Source organism: Pecten maximus, chromosome 6, assembly GCF_902652985.1.
Source record: "Pecten maximus chromosome 6, xPecMax1.1, whole genome shotgun sequence".
Lineage (NCBI taxonomy): Eukaryota > Metazoa > Mollusca > Bivalvia > Pectinida > Pectinidae > Pecten > Pecten maximus.
Genome location: NC_047020.1, coordinates 42,787,756 through 42,803,239, shown reverse-complemented (window position 1 = coordinate 42,803,239; position 15,484 = coordinate 42,787,756). Strand labels below are relative to the sequence as shown.

Below are 15,484 nucleotides of genomic sequence, written 5' to 3'. Positions count from 1 at the left end.
GGATATAAAAAGCTAAATTGTGATAATAAATGATAAACATGTGTTAAATTTCTTTCGTGCAGATCCAAAAATATTTTCTATAGTAGCGTTTAGGTTAAAACATAATTTTCTCATCAAAACCGTCTCAATGTTTAAAACGAATGAATAAGTATAGGTGTAGTGACACAAAATAATTATCTTTTACGTCAATATCGAAGATATATAATATCACGTGACATCGTCATCGTCGTTTCACAACACAGCCTGTCTGATACAGCATACACTCACCTTTCGGCAATCATGTGTGATTTAACATATAATGGACTTCATTTAAATGTCTGATGTTAGTTATCATACGGGAAATTAAAGGGGCATAACTCTTGAACACTAAATTACGAAGAGAGGTGTTGACGTTTATACGTATTTCACTCCTAAACAAATGGGAATTGTATTGTCATTTTAACACATCAAATACATAATTATTACCTTTATATAGCTGTTATAATACTATAATAACAATATGTTTATTTACATCACACACCCATTGGAATATATAACAGTTTACATACAATGTAATGCTCGTGACCGATCATAACTGATTCAATATGAAGTTATCATAACCGAAGTAGTTGGATATTTAAAGCCATGAACATATACCATACATACAATTAGCTCTCGCCAACTTTTTAAAATACAATATAAATGTAGCTTTATAAATGTTCATGTTCAATGTTCTGAGATGGCATTTTATACCACATCATCTATGCTCATGCTGAAAGTTCTGAGATTTCCTCTCATACAAACATTTCACAAATGTATTATCCTGAATGCTCTTGCTCAAAGTTCTAAATGGCATCTCATACAAACATTTCACAAATGTATTATCCTGAATGCTCTTGCTCAAAGTTCTAAATGGCATCTCATACAAACATTTCACAAATGTATTATCCTGAATGCTCTTGCTCAAAGTTCTAAATGGCATCTCATACAAACATTTTACAATTGTAATATCATGAATGCTCATGCTCAAATTTCTAAGATGTTATTTCCTACATACATTTTTTCACATATGTAACATCATAAATGATTATACCTACAGTTCAAAGATGTCATTTCATATATACATTTTAATTGTCACCCTGGACTGTATAACAGGTTTAGTTATATTAACAAGTATTGACAGTTTGTTCTATAATTTTCAATATCAACGTGTCCATATGAAAAAAAATATGAAGAAAATCAATATCTAGGAAGGACATTAATAATTGTACCTTTCGTGTGTCAATTAAACAATGATTTCAATATCTTAATATTATGCATTTAAGGAACACCCCCCACTCCTACCCAAACCACAAACCTCGTGTGTGTTAATATGTTAGATTTTACAACGTAATAAAAATCATACTGCAATCTAAAGCATTGTCATCTTAGTTTCTATCACTTCCCTATGTCAAGCAACAATCTGACCAACATTCCATAGATAATACAACGTCTCATTTGACGAAGCATATCATTAACAAAATGTTTATTTGACAAATATATCAGTATTGCTTAATACAATACTAAGCAGTTAATGCTGTTTACTATAACACGACCTTCGATTCATTTTAGATGAAACATTTTAAATGACATGAAAATCAACTAGATAAAGCCGATTATCATTATGTAATTCAAATCCAGGTGTGATATAATATATCTTTCAGGTGAAAGGTCAATACCGTAAATTGTACATAATATAACTTAGAAATCTACGATGTGTGTTTTACTTACGGTGATATGAAATATATGGGGTATTCTTTTTAATAAAAAAAAATTGTTTTCGAAAGTTTTAAGATATTAAGTTTAATTACATTTTTGAAAGATTTTCAAATAATTCGTTGGAATCATTTATTATGTACGCTTTGTGGGTGTTCAAATCAGATGAATTGCACCTAGATTATTGAGAGATTTCCCTGCTTTCCCTTCTGCTTATGTCTTCCATCGATTTCTATTCTTTATTATTGACAACGGATAACAAAATGTATCCGGTGTTGAATAGGTTAAATGCTTTAAGCTAATTTTTGGAGGTAATATACAAACAGCAACCAGAAAAAAACATGCACCAGTAAGAACTAGTAACGACAAGTCCAACAACTTAAACAGTTTGTCTTTATCAAACATAATCAAGCTCGATTCCCAAGTTATTATTGTAAGTTACTGTATATTTATAACCCCTGGTACAGCTTTGCGTTTTCTTGGGCGCCGCTGAAGATAATCTTAAACGCGTCACTTTTTCGACCAGATAGCATTAAACTAAATATGATTCCAACATGTCAAAGTGCTTTAGTGACACTCAAGTGACCCCAGTGTACACATATATTATCGAATGTCCTTAAATAGCCAATATTTATTGTGTAAATATAGGAGCGATGTGACATTATCTGTTTTCAATGCTGTCGTATCATAGTCGTTGAAATCTTATCACTAAACATTATCTTAGAGACTTCCTGGCGATAACATCAATGAGATATTCAGACGTAAACGAAAATTCTGAATCTCACATGAAAACAAAGGAAGCGAACGGACAGACATTTATAATGATGTTTTTGTTTTGTTGTTGTTGTTGTTTTTTGTTAGTTTTTTTGTTTTGTTTTTGTTTTGTTTTGTTTTTGTTGTTGTTGTTTTTTTGTTATCTTTTTTTCTTTTCCAGATAGCTCTACCAAAGTCGACATTTTTCTTTTTAATTTACTCCTGCTATTCTGAATATATCTCACTCAAAATAGTTTAAACGGAAGGAAGTATTGTTTGCGCATGGCAAATACCACTATATGAACGTGTATTAGTAAAGCATACTGTTGATTCTGCTTTGAATTTTCATAGGTTTTTGTTTGTTATATACGAAACAGATACATTGTTTGATACTTAATAATCAGCATTCATCTTTAGTACTCTATATTTACCCATATGTTTACATAAAACTCCAATAAATGATACTTGAGTAGACGTTACCGTATTTCAGACCCTTAGTCAATTTACGAGATTTGTTGTCTGATCAAACATACTATAAACTATTTCTTTAAACCACAATTGATACCAAAAATATAGTCTACATTTAAGTGCATATAAGGTTAAGTCTTCGACACAGAACATTATACATAGTTACATGAAGAAGTGCTTGAACTTTAAATCGACTCATATAAACAAATAAAGCGTTCGGGGGCTTTATTAAATCAGGCCGGCTGGCAAACAATAGCGTCGTGCCTGCCCTATTGTAGATTTTGATAGGGCGATAGCGTTGCATCTATTATAACGCTGTGAGGCGTTATGTCCACCTGAGTCGATTCATTTGCACATATATCCACCCTGGGTATCTTACGTGTGTATTGGGCGTCAATAGCGATATATCTCCTCTACCTATTGTCTCTGCTCTGGTATTGTGTTAACTTCGGCTTAACCAGTCATTACTAATCGACCCTAGTGTAGGACTGTGAGAACATATTTTTTGTAGATGTTGTTTGGTAAATTACCGGAAGATTTCTAAGTTCTTGAACATGTAATAGTTTCACGTATCAGTCAGGGTCGATATAATGATTTAGATTAATGCTACTTTACACGGGCTATTGAAGTGAAATTCCGGAATAGAAGCGGCAGCGATTTGGGATTGACTACAATTTTTAGCGGTCAACAATTATTCACCAAGGAGGCCGTTCAGAGGGACTTCCGTTGGGTTCGACGTAATTGGTTTTGATTGATCGGAAATAAGGTATTTATTTCAAAACTGCGGATATGGATAACGAGGATTCTACAAATGAAAATGAAAAGTCCAACAAACAATCGACAGAAAGCAATACAGCTCCAGAAAACGAAGACACAACAGAAAACAGTGTGGATAAACCTGAAGATGATGAGAATTTGAAGGAGAATGAAAGTGACGATGAATTCATGCACGACGATGAGTCCACAAAGACGTCAGTGAAGAAAACACCAGAACCAGTGGCCAGTCCTATAATGTTCGATGATACTCAAATGGATTTTATGAACGAGGAATGGAAATGGCCATTACCAAGAACAGACGAAGAGGAAAACGACGAGGAGGAGGAAGATGACGAAGGAAATGACGATGAAAATGAAGAGGTATTGGTATTGGAGTTTAATTGCAATCCAGAATACGCATGATAAGGTTTCTATATAAATTACAAACAAGTTAATAGGATATTGGGGGAGTTTTAACTTGTTTGTAATTTAAATATAAATCTAAAGAATATTAGGGGAGCTAACATTATCAACATTAACTGACTATGCCTCTTTTTCTTTTTTATGTAGGGTTTTTGTTTATATATATTATATTTACTTCGTAATCATGGTAACTGACAGTATTAAATTTACTGGGTATTCATTGTAATTGACAATACTATATTTGGTTGGTTCTTTTGGCAACTGAAAATGCCATATTTACTGGGTATTCAAGGTAATCGACAAAACTATATTTGCTTGGTGTTTCTGGTTACTGACAATACTATATTTGCTTGGTATTCGGGGTAACTGACAATGCTATATTTGGTTTGTATTCATGGCAACTGAAAATGACATATTTACTGGGTATTCATTACAAATGACAATATAATATTTGCTTTGTATTCATGGCAACTGACAATATTATATTTGCTTGGTATTCGTGGAAACTCACAATATCATATTTGCTTGGTATTCATTACAACTGACAATATAATATTTGCTTGGTATTCGTGGTAACTGACAATATTATATTTTCTTGGTATTCATGGCAACTGACAATATTATATTTGCTTGGTATTCGTGGAAACTCACAATATCTTATTTGCTTGGTATTCATTACAACTAATAATATAATATTTGCTTGGTATTCGTGGTAACTGACAATATTATATTTTCTTGGCATTCGTGGTAACTGACAATATTATATTTGCTTGGTATTCGTGGCAACTGACAATATTATATTTGCTTGGTATTCGTGGCAACTGACAATATTATATTTGCTTGGTATTCGTGGTAACTGACAATATTATATTTTCTTGGCATTCGTGGTAACTGACAATATTGTATTTGCTTGATAATCATGGTTACTGACAATATTATATTTGCTTGGTATTCGTGGCAACTGACAATATCATATTTGCTTGGTTTTTGTGGTAACTCACAATATTATATTTGCTTGGTATTCGTGATAACTGCCAATATTTGCTTGGTATTCATGGTAACTGACAATATTACATTTGCTTGGTATTCGTGGTAACTGACAATGTTATATTTGCTTGGTATTCGTGGTAACTGACAATGTTATATTTGATTGGTATTTGTGGTAAATCACAATAGTATAAATTGTATTTGCTTGGTATGCATGGTAATTAGCATTCCAATATTTGTTTTATATTCATAATAAATGATTATCCTTTATTTGCTTGATCTTCATAGTGACTGAGTATACATTATTTACTAGGTATTCATGGTAATTTACCTGATATTCATAATAACTGACAATACTATATGTTCTTGGTATTCATGGTAACTGACAATATTTTATCTATTTTGTATTTATGATAACTGACAATTCTTGATTTAGTGGGTATCCATGGTAGCTGACAATAATTTCTTTATTGATTATTCATATTAAACGATAATCACTGACGAGGTATAGAAGGACAAAACAGTTATATGCTTTAATTCTATATTAACCGTTCGTCGTAAAATGTATATAGATAAATATACACTAGACTCATATATACAGGTGTAATTTATCTGTGTGTTACCACTCTATCTTTGTTACGTATTATTACTGATCTTTGTATCAACTTGTACGTTATACCCGACAAATCTGGCAAAAAATACTAACTTTACATCAATAGGCCACCCAGTCTTTTTATGTGCCATCTTATTATCGTCTGTTTGAAAAGTTTACCTATCAATGCATCATCGTTAATTTAGTTGATGTTGTTTTGTTTTGTTTTTTGCTTTGTTTGGCAAGTTTATACTGTCGATGGATCTGAGTTTTTCTGTGAATTTTACATAAACTTCATACTGCAATGACTATACAGTAGACGCCGCCCTCAATTAGCCGATCTTTCGATAATCCGAACTTTCAATTATCCGGAATTTCGATTATCCGAATATTCAATTTAAATGAACTTTCGGTTATCTGAGACTTCTGTGATGTACTGTACAAGATAAGATGTGCCACTTCTAGATTATACTGAGTTCAGCATGTAAAATTGGAAAGATGACCTCTCTTATTCAGGCTTGTCCGCTCGGAGAACGAGAGGTCGCTAATTTAAGCCCCAGCACGTGCGGGCAGGGTATTTTTCATAACTCCTCCCCATTACAAGTATAGAGTATTGATTCCGTCATGCAGTTAATCGACCGATCACAATGACAGGAATTCACAATTGATGTTTGATGACGCGTGTAGTCGTTCAATATATATCCTGAGACGTAATATTACGCAAGCCATTGAGCATACACAAAGTCTAGAAGTCGCCTATCTTGATTCACGTTTATGTGTATCTAGAACATAATGGGCTATTTTTGAATGGCCACACGAGATCTAAAGCAATATCTTATTTCAATAATATATATATGTATATCATTGTTATTATTTATATAATATGCAGATTTTGAGAATGTAGTTGATACTGTTTTTTTATGTTGCTTTTAGACACCTATGCATGTTATCATACCTCGCACGGTAAAAATATGTACGTATTTGAAAGTATTTAGAGCAATACCTTTGAATATATTTCTGTTTTGTTATGACGATAAACAGCCGATTGAGGGCATTGATGACGATATTTTTGGAATTATAGTCATAATAGTATAATCAATTTACTATGAAATATTCACGTATGTATTCTTCGTGTGCGCGTGCATCGTAAATGTACCCACGTGAAGCTTGAGAAACAATATCTGTAAGACAAAGCTTAGTAATCATATCATTTAAGCAATGAACCGCCCAGCTTAATTAGTATACCATTAACGATCACTACATGTATGTATATCATATGGACAGGTCAATACATATATCTAAATATACATTTCTTATAATTTTCTCTGTCTTTTGGAGATTCTATGTCATTTTAATTACAACATGTTATTCCTTACTAAAAGGGTAAGAATTTAAATTGAACAGCCATTTTACAGTGAACTATAGCTGTCAAATGGTAACACTTATGACGTCATAGTGGAAACGCTTGAAGAGAAATCAAACTTTTAATTCTTAAATAACTATGTTTTATGACCGAGAGACCTGTTAAGGGATTGTAAAATAATTTATCAGAATAAAAAAAAATGTATTATATGATAGCAAAAGGTTAAAAACATGTTATTTGCCTTGATAAGTAAAAGGACATCGGATGCGATAAAAAAATGTCGACCGTTTCTAAAATGTTTTTAAACGAGAAAAACAAAACTTTGAAGTACCTTAACTGTGAATCATTTAAAGTCTTCAAACGAAAACTGTAGTGGTTCCACGATCATATGTTGAGAAGTACTAATATTTGTTTTACAGGGTAGTAATTTTTATTGATTCTGTTTGCGTATCATTACATTAAAGGTAATTATCAATTAATTAATAAACGGTTATAATTAATTACACATCCCGGGTGTCCTGTGTACCGGGTAATTAGATATCTCGAGGTCAGTCTTTGTTAATTTAGGAATAATTAATAAGGATATTTGATCGGTCATATTGTATCTTTTCCTACTCTGCGGAGGTTATATTTAAACTGTAATCAAATATTGATAAGAGAAATCGAATATTAGTAAATGGTATTGTCAGTTTTAATTATCGAGTAATTAAAATACAATTTTTAATTATACGTGTAGGGACTCTGAATACGTAGTTATCCTGTTTGATCTGATATGTTTTAATTTGACAATGATTGACATATCTTCAAAGTTGCGCGATTTTGTCACATGGTTAATTTATTTAGGATATATTATTTTTTACAGAATAAATGACTCAGGTTATACTATATCTTTATTTTATGAAGTTTTGGGGTTATTTTTCAGGGGTTTCAATCTATCCACCAAAATACCAATTCATAAACCCCCTGAAAAAAACTTACAGTACATATTACAAGTACTTTGACATATTTGCGTAGGTCGGTTGTTTTTCTCCGGGTACTTCGGCTTTCCTCCACCTCCAAAACCTTGCACGTCCTTAAATGACCCTGACTGTACGTTAGACAAAAACAAATAAACAAACCTTGTAAGAGTGGTGATTGTTATGTTAAATACCCTGTAAATAGGTGATACTTAAAAACAAATACTCGAACACCGACGAGAATGTTATCTATTAAAACGAGAGACTCTTGCACATCTGGAACGCCTGGTCCTAGTTTTCCTATAGTTTTAATGTAGAAGTTGACATGTTTTTGCCAGCTTGTTATTTATTTTATATTTTTTGAGTAGGAATTGCGGTTTCGTTTACATGTACTTTTCTTTCTTTAACACCTGAAAACAAGTACAACAATTTATGTAGCCTAATCACATAAAATACTACAACTTCAACACATTCGGAGATTTAATGTCCGCCCTAGTTACAGTTCTAAGGGAATCCTTGCTTTCAGCAATTTATGTGATGACGATGTAGCTTTCACTGATGTACGGCTGCTTCATCGCAAATTCCTGATCAGAATCAATCTTCCCGTAAACCAGACATTATATGTCAAAGTACCTTCTAACACGCAACTAGGTCAAGTAAAAAACACACCCACAGTTTTAGAACGCTTTGGATCTAGGACTGAACAAGAGGGTTTGAATAAACTATGGATGACTGTTGCTAAATTCAATTTGTAATTAAGATCTGAGCAGTAAAATATATTCTGATATGAAGAACGTGGGGAACATAAACAGTTGAAAATGACGAGTCTGTTTGAAAATAAGTGAATGGGTCACGTTTTTATGAATAGTTACCGCGGTTCAGAATCCCCCGTACTTTAAAATTTACCAATATTCAAATAAATATAAGAGAGGGTAAATCATGCAATCTAATTGAAATTTAGTTGGTCATTCTCACTAAGTTACATTAACATCTAACAACATCCCATAAGGGAGGCCCGTTCTGATTTCCTCTCTGGATCTCTATATCTCTTGATATCTGACATAACCGACGAGGTAAACGGAGCAGTTTCATGGTGTCCTTAGCATCACTGACGAGGTCTAGAGGGCAACAAAGTTGTGTAATGTCCCCAGTAACACTGAGGTCTAGAATGACGGAATAACTATATGATTTCTCAAACATCCTTGATGAAACCTAGAATAACATGGAACAGCTGTATGATGTCCCTCACATCACCGACGAGTCCTAGAAGGACGAAACAGCTGATTGCTGTCCCTGAAATCACTGACGAGTCCTGGAAGGACAGAACAGATGTATGATGTCCCTAACATCACTGACGAGTCCTAAATGGACGGAACAGACGTATGATGTCCCTAACATCACTGACGAATCCTAGAAGGAAGAAACAGCTGTATGATGTCCCTAACATCACTGACGAGTCTTAGAAGGACGAAACAGCTGTATGGTGTCCCTAGCATCACTGACGAGTAGTAGAAGGAGAAAACAGCTATATGATGCCATTCTTTATCTATTATTCGGTGAATGGTCTGTTCATCAATAATTCGTATTTAAATGTGATTTTTACTCGAGTGGCAGTATGATCTCTTGGAGAGACAGTAAGGTCTAATTTAAATATTCACTAGTCTTATTACGATATAATGGCTCAAATTAATGTTGTGATAGATTGATCATTATAAATCATACTGATAAATTGAGTTTGTGTTTGTGACGGTCACTCCTAACAATGTGTTTAAACATTTTACAAATAACTTTAAGATATGTTATTAGAAACCATCACATAAACCCCAACCCTACATACAATATCACTATCTTATGGTTTAGTCATTCAAATAATAAAACAGATTGTCATCGTCAAAGCATGTTTGTACAAAGATATTATTATACAATTAAAGTGTCGGGTTGGGGATAAAATAGACGTTTCTGGTTTCCCTCGACCAGGTCTAGGGATAATTGGTCCGGGGAACCAGTTTGCTATATATCCCTCGAACCCATACTTCTATTATACCGATACTGACAATAGATATATTTTTTTGTTAGAAGATATTCTAGATCACATATCGTATAGCTATGTCCTGTCATTTGGATGGCAATTGAGCCTAATGCAGCCTGATCAAAATAAAATATACAGGCTATTGTGATAGAGATTTTTTTGTTTAATTTCACAAAACAATTGTACGGACAGGGTTTGGACTTTTTTTGTTGTTGTTGTTGTTGTTGTTGTTGTTGTTGTTTTGTTTTTTTTTGTTTTTTGTTTTTTGTTTTTATTATTATTATTATCTTTTTGTTTTGTTTTTGTAGTGCATTCCCACCTTCATTCTGAATATCTTATCGATTGATCGTATTAAACGAACGGCAACAAATCTCCCCACTGCTTTGTGTACTCCAGTCGTTTTTTTTTTTAGATAATCTTCATCAAATTCAGAAAGCCGTGGCACTGTAAAAAACAAACAAACAAATAAATACTGAACTGCCGTCTGCACCAGGTGCGTCCGGTAAAAAGCTCATTGACTATGTCAAGCCACATTAACATGTATTTCGATGCCTCAAGTCGAAACGTTATTGATCCAAAGTTCGAGAAGTAATTCAAACAGTAAAATTAAACACTTTTATTGTATTACGTTGAAATAGAATCGTTAATGTAATATTTCTTAAATAATGAAGAAAATTCACAATCTTTCAAAATTGATCGATATATACAAAAACGTTCTTTCAAATTATGAGTTATCTCCCTTGTTCAATCAATGTTAACTTTACTTGCCTTTTAATAATGTATAGGCAAAATTGATGTAGAAATTCATCGTGAATTTTTACTGATCTACAGCGAAACCAGTTCTGTTTAAATTTTCAGAATATTTTGGTAATGCTACAAAAATGCAATAACTTATGATACACAATTACTATATGTTCGCGTTTATGATTTCCTCTACAGAACTTGGTAAATACAAATATTGGAACAGTAATTTCGAACGGATCTTAGGTTAATAGAAATTTAGAATCAGAATGGGTGTAAACTACTTCTGTTATTTTGATTTGCTTTTATTAAAAATGAGACTCGTTTACCTGTAAATATTTCTGAATGTCCCACTGTATTGAGTATGTAATCACAATGAGTTTTAATGTAAACAGAGAAATAAATAAACTTTAAACATGCGATTCGTTCTGTGCTAGTTGAAGGAGGGCTAATTATTATTGAAGTGTACAGAGTAGCATAATTTGAAGTCTCTTTCGTCGCGCAAGATTAAAATACAAAGTCAATATAATTTATGGTAACTATTTGATAACTTCCACAGGCATCAGTTAGGCAATTTGAATAAATTTCTGTAAAGCGTTCATTGTGTTAATGCTATTCTGTGCATAAGTGTTTATAATTACCACTTAAGAATTTGAATCTTACATTTAAGCAATGTTAATGATTTCTCTGTGAGAAATGCGTAGACATAATTTAATTAAAACAATCTATAAATTTATCATAAAGTATTTCAAAATTACTTACTAATTTAATAAATTGATGACGCCAGCCGATTATAATATAATCTCGTGAACTGTATGACGTCACATTAAAACAGAGTATATATTTCACAGAAAAAAAAAAAAAAATCAATTTGGAAACGCCCAATTTTATGTATATATGTATAAGAAAGAAAGTTTTTGGCAATTGAGACTAATTAACTGTGTTAAGGTTCTGTGTTTATGATGAGTACTTTTCAGAATAAAGTTTGCATGAAATTATAAGTATTTTATACTTATCTCAAAATAACATGCCATAACAATTGCGTTAAAAACAATGAAAATTTGGAAAGACAACCCTTACACCATATTGGTCAGTTAATATTTTCCGTATTTGTTACCATGACCATTATTTAAAACTGTATAACTGTATACATAATTTTGTTGTTTATATCTTTCAGCCGTATATCAAGTTCAGACGATTTGCACGTGCTGTGAAGATGTTGATCAGTGTATGTCAAGTATGCCAAAGGTGAGACTCAAAGTTGTACCTTTAAAACAATTACGAACAATACCGGATTACTTTGACATTTGTTTTACTATGCTAGGAAAAGACAGTGTATTGCAAGTTAAGATGTGAAGGTTAAAAGATGAATATGGCGTTTCTCTTAAGCATACTAGCGATCGAGGTGACTTATTTTGGGGCACTGCATGATCGAGAGTGATTTCATGATGTTTTTTGTCCAGGAGACGCTTGAAAAATACACCATAAAGCTAGTTGTACCAAAACAGTCTGGTGATTGCATGAAGTGATTTAAAATCGTCCTAATTGCAAATTCGCGGGTTTTCTTCAATGTTTTTTGGTTTGGAGACATTGAGGAGGCAAACATTGGTCCATTGCTTTGTTTGTTTGTTGTGTTTATCGTCCCGTAAACTGTCATACTCATTTTAAGGCGGGGTCTTCTTGTAGTAGCTTGTGACTACCTCATAGAGCACATACAAAGGGGGGGGGGGGGGGGGGGGGCAATGGAATGCCATCCAGAACAGTTAGGGTAAAGTGTCTTGCACATGGACACAACAAGGAGAGCACAGACCATCCCGTTTTTCAGCTTCCGAAGAACCACAAACCGACACGGGTAGGGAGCGTCGAACCGTCACGTGCACAGATCTTCACCCGTGGTTGCGTTCTGTCTGTCCATTTTTCTCTCTTCTGTGCTTTGTTTCCATGTGTTTGTTTCATCCTGGCCACCCGCCATTTTATCAATCTAACTCTCTCGAGGACTTTTATAAACCAAAATGGGCAAACAAACAACCGACCGACCTTTGTCATATATAAATAAAAATGATCAGACGCAGTTAAAAGATCTGTCATTTATGTTGCAGCTTGTTGAGAAACAACGTATCCCAGGAAAACTGGTTCGCTCTATTGGATAATCTAAACGCAGCCGCCATGCAGCAGTCACAGAAAAAACGGAAAGCGTTCGTAACTCTCGTCCCAGACGAGAACAGACAACTCGTGACCTTGACCTTTGATGCCAACGACTACAAAAGCAACGTGCAATCAGATGTATGTGACTTAAATGGTGACATGTTCAATTAAGAATTGAATAAAGTTATGTTGAGGTGTATGGGGGTATAAACCTCAATAGGTCTTGAGACAAATTTATTATGAACTGCTTTGATATAGTTCATTGAAAAATGACTTGAGTTAACTGTGGTAGGTTCATTGAGTCTAAATTAAGTGGAAATATAAATATTATTATATGTAATATAGATATTTCTATGTACAGTATATACAAAAAAAAATCGTTTATATCTTTTCCTCTTCTATTTTTTTTTTCACGTTTTTGTATTAATTGTATATGCTGAGATCAAACGAAAACAATTCTTTACTAAAGTCAATAGTAAAGAAATTGCATATTATCATTTAAACTATCGCCATTTAAAATTTTCTTCACTTCTTAATTACGATAACAGATCTGAAATACTGTATATAAAATAGAGTATAAATAGAAAGCCATGTGACTGAAATTAGAGCAGACCGCGTTTTTGAATACTCTAATACCATATTTTGTATCATCTGTTTGTTATGCTGGCAATTTCAATTGCGCGTTCGAGTATTCGAAATTTCGGTCATAAATCGCAAGTTACATTTCTTAAAATGATAGCTCATATGTATCAAAATGATATTCACTAAAAAAATTTTTTTTTTAAATATACTATGTATTAATTGTACGTTTCATAACGTATGTTTAGTCACATTAAAACATATTCCTTAAAAATAGTGTAGCGTATTCAGGACTTCTGTATAACTTATATGCTGTTTGATCTCTTAGGAGCTGCTGACCGAGGACGTCAAAGAGGTGATGAAACAAAAACCAGGGACTCGATCTCAACATGACGTAGAAAAAGTGGGTATTGCTACAATGTATGTTATGCAACTGAAGCCGTAATTTTACGTTCAACATTATATACGCATACGCTGCTGCAGACTTTTGAGGCGACTAATGTGAGAGTTGCTTTCACATTAGTCGCCTCATCTGTGGTTTTACAGCTTGTTTAGAATCAGGGTCTTATTCGAATTAAGCATTTGTCTATGTCTAGTTAAACTGGAATACAGTTTGGCCTTCAACGTTGTACAGTAATTAATATTAATCTGTACATGCCGCCAGTAATTCAGATTTGCCATTCCTTGTGTAATTTGGTAACGCATGTTGATATATTGTTGACAGTTTTAAGATAATTACATGAATGTCTTATTCTGAATAGCATTACCGTTTTATGAAAGCACATGTATGTATATGATTAAAGATTCAGTCGGGCAGATGTTTTTTTTTTCCTTATTATTTTTTTCTGTCTAGAAAGGACGGGCATAAAACATCTTGAAAATATTGAGAATATGTTTGTTAGGCATGACGAGTGCACTAAAATCTGTGACAACTATCGCGTCATCTTATCAGCGGAAAATTTAGAACAAAAATACGATGAAGCAGGGCTGTCCATCGTCAGCCACTTACGATGACAGTTGTCATTAAATTCGTTTCTTTCTAAATATGACATTAAACATGTATATGTTTTGATTGAAATGTACACTCTGTTTCCCAGGTGATACGATGTATGAAGGGCATATGTAAGTCTTTTCGGGAATATCCTCTCTCCATTCAGAAGGAAATAGTTCAAAAATCTTTCCTTGACACGTAAGTGAAATCTAATTTACATACTGGTGATAAAGAAATCAATCAATCAATCAATAAATAAAAAGATGAAAAAAAAAAAAAATAAATATAAGGATAAATAAATCAGTAAATAAGAGAAAGTATATCGGTGTAGTGTCACCAAATGTGAAAAATGAAAAATAAACTGAAAATGTGCAAGGGGAGACAACTCGCACAAAATCATGGCTAAGGCATTGATCTCTTAAAGAGTGTGGGGAACAACTTGCATATAGTAATTTCTTCAATTTAGACATATACGAAAACTGTCTTTAAAACTTTTAACATTAAAAAAAAACAAAAACAAACAAAAAAAAAACCAAACAAACAAAAACAAAAACACACTTAAATGCGTGATTTTAATATATTGCCCCAGTTTTAAATCGTTAAAAAACAAGCAATGTCTGGATTTTTTCTTGGATTTATCATTCATAATAAAAATGTTTCAAATTTACTTTCTGGGTCGCTTTTGGCATTTTTTTTTTTTTTTTTTTTGCATGAAATGTATACTCTTGGTTTTAAAAATAAACCTGAAATATGATATGTAGTAATTTGTGTACATATTTGTTTATTTCAAAGTTTCTTCAACCTAAAGAGTTGTCTCCCGTGGTTTATTGTTTTGCTTGAAGGTCGGACAAAATATTAGCTCCATTGTAGATATGCAAAGTTACATTTTTATTGTGTTGGTTAATTAGTTATACATTCCTAATGATCCACTAACACTTTTAAAGGTAATTAGGGCTAAGAATGCCCC

The 15,484-nt window shown here is 32.9% G+C and overlaps 1 protein-coding gene across 1 annotated transcript in view; it reads left to right on the top strand.

Moving 5' to 3' along the window:
- Nucleotides 1–15,484, top strand: part of LOC117329835 — a 42,038-nt gene that overhangs the window by 8,167 nt on the left and 18,387 nt on the right. The window contains exons 3-6 of the mRNA XM_033888010.1: nucleotides 11,980–12,050; nucleotides 12,902–13,085; nucleotides 13,855–13,929; nucleotides 14,624–14,715. Of these exons, the coding sequence (XP_033743901.1) occupies nucleotides 11,980–12,050; nucleotides 12,902–13,085; nucleotides 13,855–13,929; nucleotides 14,624–14,715 (422 nt within the window). The remainder of the gene's footprint in view (nucleotides 1–11,979; nucleotides 12,051–12,901; nucleotides 13,086–13,854; nucleotides 13,930–14,623; nucleotides 14,716–15,484) is intronic.